Source organism: Pterocles gutturalis, unplaced genomic scaffold, assembly GCF_000699245.1.
Source record: "Pterocles gutturalis isolate BGI_N339 unplaced genomic scaffold, ASM69924v1 scaffold31616, whole genome shotgun sequence".
NCBI classification, from domain to species: domain Eukaryota; kingdom Metazoa; phylum Chordata; class Aves; order Pterocliformes; family Pteroclidae; genus Pterocles; species Pterocles gutturalis.
This window is the reverse complement of record NW_010104017.1, coordinates 1-10,126: the sequence shown is the minus strand read 5'-3', so window position 1 is coordinate 10,126 and position 10,126 is coordinate 1. Positions and strand designations below refer to the sequence as shown.

Sequence of the window (10,126 nt, the reverse complement as noted above, 5' to 3'; positions counted from 1 at the left end):
AGGCCTACTCCGATGAAAAAACCCCGCAGCCTGGATAACTGTGTGACTGCACTGACATGAAAAGCACAAGCAAAACAGGCTCCACAGACACAGTGATCTCCCTGCCTAGGACTTTATGCTGAGGCCATCTGCTCTGGCATTTGCAGGTTCATCTGGCAATTCATATTTCTGAGTAAACAAGCAAACACCACCATCCTCGAACAAGGTTGATGCCATAAGAATAGCTTCTCTTACAGTCCTATAGCACTTCTAATGCCAGATGCTGCTAGAAGGACAGGGACCTTCATGAACTTGAAAAGTAATCAGGAAAATAAACACAATCCAAGTGTTTTCACAGTTCTTGATAGTAAGCATTTTGGCCATTTGATCACCTTGTGGCCCAACACCTTTGAGCATTTGGCACGAGAGCATGGAGGCATGACAAGCCATTAATCCCATTATTGGACAGAGCTGCATAAATGGCAGACTGTGCTCATTTGGCTCCTGGAGAGTCAGGTACCGTTGGGAAGGTGGAAGGGAAGTTGGGCAGCTATATGCGGATAAGAGGCCCTAACAGCCTGCCAGAGAGCCTCTCCAAAGTGAAGCAAGAAAAGCAGCACAGCATGACAGGAACCAGACTTGGGAGCCAAAAGTATTCCCCATTATTTAGTTTTCACAGACGTGCCTGGCTAAAGCAAGGCAGGAGCATGCGCTCTCATGCACAAATGGGAGCGGAAAGTGAACTTCAGTAGAAATTACACTAGGAGCCCAGCTACAGGGCAAAAAGTGAACAGAGGCAGAACCACTGTTTTTAGTGACTCAGTGGATGAAACCCAGCTTGGCAGTCACCTCACGTTCTGCTGTGAGAAAAAGCTGTGAGGTGCGCAAGGTAGGGGAAAGTCCTTGTGGAACTCTGGCACCAGAAGCAGCCTCTGTCCCAAGCCATAAGTGATGTGCTGAACTTCCAAGTTGTTTCTACTTATACTGTAACTCTGTTAATCCTCTGTATTTCCCTTCTTTAATCACTGACCTTCTGAAGGAAAACACATCAGGAAAAAAAAAAGTCTTCACTGACTCATGCAGGGAGGAAGGGATGGAGGAGTATTGCTGACTCATTCAAGAGGCACAAACCCACTTGCAATATGGTGCACTATGATGTCTTCGGGGCCTGGGAGAAAAGTGTGAAGGACAGCATTCTTGCAGCTTCCTGCAGACTCCCATCTTTGGACCCCAAACTGTGCCTGCCACTCTGGTTGTGCTGTGAGAGACAAGGAGCACTCCAGAGAGAGCTACCCGCTGCTCTTGACATACTGCCAAGAGGGGTAGTACGTCCTGCGTGGACAACACCAGAGTATGACGCTGACTTACACAAGAGGATCCAGCTGCAAGGAAGAACCATGAAGACGAGACCCATTCCCCCCACTATGAGATAGTTTTAAATAAAACATAATTTCTGAGGCAAAGCTCAGAGAAACAGCATGTGTGTGCTAGAAAATGAGAGTAATTGCACAGAGCGTTCTCTTTGTTTTACAAGCATAAATGGTGTAATTAGTGTTTCCCACATCCTGGTTTCTCTTTTTGACAGATCTCACACTGGCATCACCACACTGTTCTAGCACTGCTGCTTTCCTTCTCCTTTTTACCCTGACACTTGCTACAAAATTGACTATGACATTTCCAAAATTCAGCTCAAGGGCTCTCTTGGGGGAACTAAGTGGCAAAAACAAGACTCTGTTGCTAGTATGACAGGATGGGAACAAGATCATAGAGGCAAGAACAGGAAACACAGAAGAAAAACAAGCCAGGGTGTGTTATTCCTTAGCAGAGAACAAGAGGGGAAAAGGGATGGAAGACATTAATATTTCAGCCTGGAATTTGCTTTTGCTGTTTCAGTTTATCTCAGACGAAGACACAAGACTAGAAGCTGTGGAATTTGCATGCTCTGTTCTGTCACAAAGGCATGCTTAGCAGCAGCTGGCCTGCTCACATACACCGGGACCTTCCTAGCCTTCCCTCCTGCATTATCTAGAGCTGAAAGGAAATTTCACCTCCCAGATTGGCAAGAAAGCAGGAAGAGGCAGATATACTGGTGGATGCATGCATGAAGAGGACAAGCCAGGAGGCTCAGAAACAACCATCAGGCCCTTCTTCACAAGAATAACGGAGATGCATCTTTCAAACACAAAGGCTTTGGGGTGTAGATATTAGATCTCGGACAAAAACCTTAAAAAGCAAAAGCATCACATCCTCAATTTTGGGGCACCAAACTCTGCCTCTGCAAGCCTGATGGGGTACTCCCTTACCGTTTCAGTATTTCAGTGAAGAGCAGGAGCCCTTGCTTGTGCAACTCCACATTGTTCAGCTGCAGGACATCTTGGAGACTCCTCAGCAGAGACTCAATGCCTGCACATATTCAAGAGAAGTCACAGAGAAAGCTTTTAATACTCCAAATTCTAGGATCAAAGCAAAATGAATTTTTAAAAGTTAGGAAGATTTGAACAATTATTCTTCTGAGCCACTGACAGAAATAACTGCCCAAAACATCACGTTCACTGAGCTCCCTGATAATAGGCCCCAACCTCCACTGCTGGAGGAAAGTCCAGAAAAACAGAAGGAATTTGGCCCTTCTTCCTAAACCCACTCTTGGCATGTCCACAGGAACACCTAATAGCAAACTCAGGTACTGTCAGTCATTATAACTGGTTATTATAAGGGATGCATGCTCATCAGTCATTAGGACAGAGGCACTATAAATTCAAGCCATGTTGGACATCACAAACATGTCTGATAGATACTCATTTTCAGGCCTTTATCCATCCTGACTGGAAATTGCAATTGTATGTAAAGCATTGAAATTCAGCTAGAGGCACAACAAATGCCCACAGTATTACTGCAGTAGCTCTGTCAGAAAGGTTGATGACTCACCATAGACTGTGTGACACTTTGAGAAGAAAAGCCGCTCTTCAGTTAGTAGGAGCAGGCAGCAATACACTGACCAGATGAGGATTTCACTGTTGGATGAGAGACACTCAAACAGGAATTCTGCAAACACACACAAATAAGGTCACCCTGGTAAGAGGCAGTCTGCCCACAGCATGGCACAGCTGCTCCTAGAACAGAGCAGAGGAAGGAGGAGGAAACGAGGAAGCACAGCAACAGCCACAGGGAGAAGGGTTATATTATGAAATGGCAGGATGGAGAATGGAGTGGATGCTTGGGGGTATGCTAGTCTTCAAAATAAGGTGACTGTAGAGCAGAGTCCCACAGGCAGGCATCTTCCCAGCACAAAGTCAGCAGGCAGGAGCTGAATTGTGATTCTAGCCTTTGGCACAAATGAAAAGCCACAAAGCAAGCTTTACCACAGATGCAGTGATTTTTTTTACCCTCAGAACTTTTATATCTCCCAAATAATTCATAAAATTAAAGCATTTCTGCCTTTTGGGATTAGAGAGAAATAATAAACTGTCTCCCACAGACAGATTCTAAAGCTAAATCCCAGACCAAATTCTGTGCACTTAACAATATTTAGTGGATTAAGATGGAACTCCAATCTGTTTAGGCTTTTTACCTATACTGCAAGAGGGACCCTTGCCCTCAAGGACTTGTTCAAATTCTTTTTGTGGAAACTCCATTCTGCCTGCTGACAGTCGCTTCTATACTTCCAGTTGAAACGTTACTTTCCCCTTCTGTTCCTAAAATCACATTTACTGGTACAAAATGATCACTGCACACATCATGCCATCAGTGGAATTCATAAAGCCAGACTGATTCCTAAAACAGCCAGGGAGTGCTTTGATACTGGGAGATGAACAATAAGAGGCTATTGCATTTCTTCACCTGGGACATCCGCATGGATAAAAGCAGGAGCATATCTGCTGGGAGAGTGAACCAGCACTGCAGCCAGACAGTGAGAACTTGCTGCCTGTAACATCTCATCTCTGGTCAACAAAAGCTGTTGAGAAACAAAAGTCAAAATGAGAGAGGAAGTCAGCTATGCAGATATGAGTAGGAAACAGTTTCCTCTACATTCTAAAATTTAAAACATAAAGATCTCTCTTTTGGCATGTATTTCACAGATTAAACTTGCTAAGGCAAGATAAAACACTGGACCAAATACACTCCCAAAAATGCTAAATGAGAACCACAATGGTGGAGATGATGAGTAAGAATAGCTCTGTCCCCACGCTTAGTCATGCTGGCACTACAAGAGCTGTATCAGACCTCAAGTGTGAGTAAAATCAGCTGAGGCCAGGAGTAAAATTTCCCCTCTCCAGGATGCAGGAATGAACAATGAGGTGATCTCTGGTGGTGTTCCCATTTCCCACTGCAGTCTCTATTGTTGGTGTTGGCAACAGCAGACTCAAGCGCCTCAGAAAAAGATTCAATACAGGCCAGCAAACTTTTTATGTCTACCAGCTATTCACTACTACTTCAGCAATCACCTTTTTAAGAACAAGTGGCAGTGGATTTTCCCCTTCTAAAAAGTCAGGGTTCTCAGACTCCTCCTCTGTCTTTGAATTATTCATAAGAATGGATACAAAATGGTCAGATTTCAGCAGCTCCTTTAGCAAACCTGAAAAAGAGGGAGCAAAAGAGAGCACCATACTGGGCATAGCAAGGATTATATTAACACAGGAGTATTTACAGCCCAGGACTTGTTGCCAACTTCCTCCCCCTTCCTGTACTCCTAACAAAGGCCCTCACCTCCAGTTTAGGGAGCTTCTTCTCACTGTGTCCCCAGATACTGCCATGAGCCCCATGTCTTGCAACCCCTCATTGCTGATCCTTTTTGCTGGGTCTGATCTGCTCCCTGTTCCTTCCGAGAGACGTGTATGTGCACTGCTGCACCATCTCAGGAGCACTCTACTCACATCATCTTCTGTGCTCCAGTACCTACTCCTTAAACTGTTTCTTGGGAGTGCTCTTGACTTCCATTTTTCTCCAAGCTACACTCAGTGACCCAACAATAACTAGACATTTTCCCTGGAATATTTCCTAGAGAACTGACATTTATCTTCCTCTTCTACTTTCAAAGGCTCTTACTGCAACAGCTGTGTTCAGCTCAAGGATAAGCACAAAGCCCTCAGTATAAAAGTATAGAGCACTGCTACAGGTATTGATGCAAATCATCAGCATGCCTCAGTACAAACTCACAAGGGGTATCGTCTGAGCTATTGAATTCTACTTTCAAATGAATCATCATCCGTTTCTAGTAACTGAGCAGATGATCTGAGGAGCAATCCAGTTCCTGCTTACCTCCTACAAGAAAAAGGAATTCCCTGGACGGTTTACAAAGCAGTGATCTCAGAAAGGCTGAAATTGTGTTCCCCAGCAACAGCTGATACATGCAGTTGGAAGCATAAATGCAAGAAAGCGCCACTTCCACATTAGCTTTCTAACCTAAATAACATGATGCCCCACATCTGAAGACCATATTTGTTAGACTCCATTCCACTGCTCTACACACCCCACCTGTCCAGGTATAGTGTTTGCATTTGGACACTTTGAGGGATGGTCTGTTCCTAAGACAAAACGTCAAATTGAGACAGGCCAAGCCACAGTGCAAGCTCTGAAGATCAGTCAGTGCTAAGCAAACATGGGGCTTGAGGGACAACAGAGGGCTGTGGGAGCTCAACAGCAGGTCTCAGCCATTTGTTTGCTATGGAGTAACAGAAAGGATTGACTGCTTCAGACAAGCAGCAAAAAGCTCCTCTAGGGAACAAGCCACATTAGAGCATCTAAACCAGACAAGGATTTCTTCCTCATTCCAAGCCTTCCCTTGCACCTTGCAGTTTCTCTTGGCAATGCCTTACCTAAACAATTAACCTGCAGCTCCTTTGTCTGCGCACGCCCCAAAGTATTCAAGAAGAGATCACACAGCTTTTCTTCAAAGTGTGCTGAGAGCCGTTCTGTGCCAACAGGAGAGGAGTACAGCTTGCCATACAAGTAGCAGACAGCAGCCTTCGTACCTTCATTTGGGTACATCAAGCCCATCAGCAGATGATCCACTAAATTACCTAGTATGAGGAACAGAAATGGCAAACATTCACACCAGTGAACTGACTTTCTAAAAGCACCAACTTATTTCCCTTGAAAACTTGCAAAAGCCCACTGGACAGACTAGAGTATGCAGATTAATGAGTGCCACAATTAGGTGATGTGCTCACCACCATCTGTCCCTCTGAGCAGAGGTACAGTAATAAACAGCTAGAAGAGCTCACTGTTCACCACATGAAGTTCCATCATCCCAGCTACTTCCACAAACACCTAAGCTTGCTCACCAGAGCCCCAGGGGCTGGACCAAGGTGTACGTTGCCTGTGAGGCAGACCCACAAACCCCAGTTCACAGAGGCTGGTTTTGCCAGGCTGGGTAAGAGCAAAGTGACAAATCTGCTATGAAGGTACTGGCCTGCAACCCAGGAGGCCTGAATGCCACTCCAACTTCTGGACAGGCTTCTTGTGTGACCTTTGTGAATTCACATGGGGGACATGGGAGTGCATGCAAGTCTATGTGTATTAGGGCTGTGAAAGCTGCCCTTTCAGCGGGGCATGACAGATTACTCACTGTGCTCCACCACCAGTATATCAGCAAAGCCTGGGATGGCATCTGCCAGCTTGCCCAAGAGAGTGAATGTGGGCAGGCTGCCTCTCATGGTAGTTGCTTTGCACAGCTGTAAAGGAGAAAGAGAAAGAAAATGTTTCACTGGTGAGGACACAAACCAAAGGCAGAAATGCACCCAAACCAGCAAGCTCTCAATAATGCATAATCCTCCAGAATAGGATCTTTTCCTAAACTGGGACCTCTTCACCACTTAGGATAATCCATAGGAAAACCCTGAATGTACCATTAAGTCTCCAAAATGTCTTTTAATTAGCCCAATAAATCTCTTGCTTGTTGCTCCTTTTCCTCTCTCCCCTCCAGCTCTTACAGGAGCAGATGAAACAGCTGAACTTCTCCCCACTTTCACTGTTTCCCAATTTTTTCTATCCCCTGGGAACATCACAAACTTAGAAACTAAGAGAGCAAGAGCCCACAGCTCTCCACAGTTTGGGAAAACTCCTTGTATCACTGAAAAAGTAAGGTAGGAAAAGAAGAATCTGAGGAAGCCACACAGCTTAACAAGAGCACCATGAAGCCACATGGCTGCAAGGCATCATGGGAACAATAGGAAAACTCCAGGGTAGACACCAACACCGTCAAAATCAGAGCAGGGGAGCTGGCACTAGGACATCCCACTGCAGCAGAGGCTGCATCCCAGAGCAGTACCTGCAGTATTGCAGGGCCACTCATTTCCATCTCCTCAACCTCTGAAGGATTGAAAGGAAGGCCAGGGAATTAATCTTCACTGACCTCTCTTTGGCTTTCATCCAAAATGCAGCGTAAGTACTGTTCTGACTTCAGCTCCACTACAAGCCGCACCAGAACTAGGCAGAAGAAACGGGATCAGTGACTCAAGAGAACTCACAATCCATCTTCCACAGGGCTTTAGCAAACCAGTGAGCAAAGAGCTTAGAAATTAAATGAGCATGGAAGTGCTGAGAGAGCAGGGTAACATCGACATTCCCAGCACTATTACTTCTGATAGCCCAGACTGAGCTCTCTGCAGCAACAGTAGTCCTGTTCTAGCTGCACTACAAACTGTGCATGGAAATTAACTACAAGAGTCAAACAGAGCAGCAGGATGCCAAGTAAATATAAGGAACCAGGAAGGCAAGGAAACAAAGCCCTAGCTTAAAAGTATAAAAAACTCTGGTAACTGAATAGAGCAGGCTTCCTACAGTATGAAAATTGGCCTTTAAAAACATATCTTTCCAGAGAAGATATCAGAAGTGGAACTGCGGAGTATCCTTAAACACAGACTGATAGGCCCTCCTCCAGCTGCTACTGTCCCTGAGGTCACAGTGCAGTCTATCAGCCATTCCTCCCCACTGCAGTTATCACATATGCCTTGCCAAAAAGCAAGGCCCCAGACACTTTTGTGGTATGGTTTACCTCCTCAGCCCCAAGTAGGGGCTGTTATTCTTGGTTCACTGCAACTTTAAGAACTCGGTCCACTCTGTCCTTCCTTATTAGAGGACTCATAACGAAACTCTGTTTACCAGGCACTGGCTGCACATCACCTGGGGTTTCCCTAACAAAATCCCAAGGGAGTTGCCTGATGTTGGCAGGCTGCCTCTGCCTCCACACATATATACCAATGGACCAGTTTCAGGAAGCAAAGTTCCTCCTCTGGTATTTTTAGAACCCGGGCACCTGAATGTTCACCAAGTAAGTTTTGACAATAGGCCCCTTACTGAGACACCATGCAGAACAATGTTCCATAGGATTGTTCCAAGGCTGTCTTGGACATACCTTGCTGTCATGGCATGACTCATTTGAAAAATCCACTCTTTTGATTTGTATTCTAGGAAAGCTTCATTAAAACAAAACAAAACAAAACAAAAAAAAAAAAACCCCACCAAAACCAAAAACCAAACAAACCAGAGACTTCCAGGTTCACCATCTCTTAGTACATCCAGGGCAGCACTGGAGCTTTATCTAGGAGACCTGCTTTAGCTACGCATCTCAGCAGAGGCATATCTTGAGACAGGTGATTTACACATGGTTTAATTGCCCTTTCTTGCTCTGAACTCTCAGAATCTCTAAGAACTTCCAAGAGTTAGGTAACATTAAGTTAAAACTCCTGTTTGAGAGCATCCATCTCTCAACAGACTGGTAACATGACAAAATGACTTCTCACCATTTCAACAACATTTCAAGCAAGTGCCTGAAAACTGAAACCCCTCTGGAAGGAGTTGGTCACACCTCCTTTCAGCTTTCATGGCTGGACAGGAGGAAATCATTGCATTGCTAATATCACTAGACTCAGCAGAGATGCCCAAGGTTAACTTGACTGCAGAGATTCCTTTGTCAGCCCTGCAGGCGTTTCCTTCAGATTTCAAATGAAGGACTGCTCACAAAGAGGAATCTGCAGCCTGTACCAGTAAATCCCAAATACTCTTTGTCCTGAGGAGAAAGCAGTAGATCCCAAAGCTCACTGAAGCCTACAGGAAGATTTCAATTTGCTTTGAGACTTCGGTCAGGTCCAAAGATGCCAAAGATGAGGAATTGTTTAACACTGTTACCCACCTGATACTAACTTCATGACACACACAAAACCTCTGAGAGAAACACTAAATATTTAAATCTGGACGCACTCCCTTGCCCCCAAATATTGGAATCAGTCTGCTCATCACTGTTGCATTGACACAAAATAGACGCTTTTCCCAATTCAAGCTGTGTAGAAGCTGAGCATTTCACTATAGTCATCAGACAAGACAGCGCCTCCCTTCACAAATTGTCGGTAATTGAGATGTGGCACCTGCCTCTCACCTTCTATGAATAAGTCCAGGGCACTGCTGTCTTCCACAGTGTGCAACATCCCTAAAAGATAAACCACAATCAGTCATGGAACTCATTCCTGCTTGTGATCATCAGTGCTGTAACAACTTCCTGTAAAAAGAGCTGCAAATTTTTTACAGAACTGTTTTGTTTTCCCCGCTTTACATGACACCAGTCTGACTTTGTCACAGGAAGGTGGATACCCTCGGGGAGTATCACAAAAGGCACCTCCTTGAGCAGGACGCAGGGACATGAAGGCATTCGGTTCTCTTGCAAATGTTTATGTACTTTATAGTTGAAGTCAATGGCTCCACCTATGTAAGTAAATATGTAACTGCTGCCATGGCCACATCTCCCTGCACACATCCAATACTATACATCTGAAACAATACTGAAAAATATACTCCAGAATGACAGAAGTAAGAGCCCAGCTGTGAGTTGTCCTATCTTCCATTCATGCCAATTACCATGAACAGTCTTCTCCCTCCACAGTACTGAAAAACCTGAGACCAAATTTGAACACCAGGTTTAAGCATATGGAAACTATTGTTGTGGTTTTGGGGGGGGGGGTTGTCTGGTATCAGGGAGGGGCCACAGTAATGCCTCCTGTAAGCAGCTGCTAAAGGTTTCCCTGGACTCCAGCTCTGCTGGCAGCAAGGGAGGGGCTGCAGTGGTGGCCCCTGTAAGTGACTGCTAAGGGTTCACCCTCAGCCCCGGCTCCAAGCGTTTAGTAACTGAGAGGGGGAAGGAGTACCACCGATCTAG

At 45.2% G+C, this 10,126-nt stretch overlaps 1 protein-coding gene across 1 annotated transcript in view; it reads right to left on the bottom strand.

The window, feature by feature from the left end:
- The window catches only part of MEI1 (meiosis inhibitor 1), a 34,106-nt gene extending 24,705 nt beyond the window's left edge, over window positions 1-9,401 (bottom strand). Inside the window, 8 exon segments of the mRNA XM_010086923.1 lie at window positions 2,283-2,382; window positions 2,905-3,021; window positions 3,817-3,931; window positions 4,422-4,552; window positions 5,793-5,996; window positions 6,545-6,650; window positions 7,331-7,404; window positions 9,353-9,401. Of these exon segments, the coding sequence (XP_010085225.1) occupies window positions 2,283-2,382; window positions 2,905-3,021; window positions 3,817-3,931; window positions 4,422-4,552; window positions 5,793-5,996; window positions 6,545-6,650; window positions 7,331-7,404; window positions 9,353-9,401 (896 nt within the window).
- Between the last annotated feature and the right edge of the window lie 725 nt (window positions 9,402-10,126).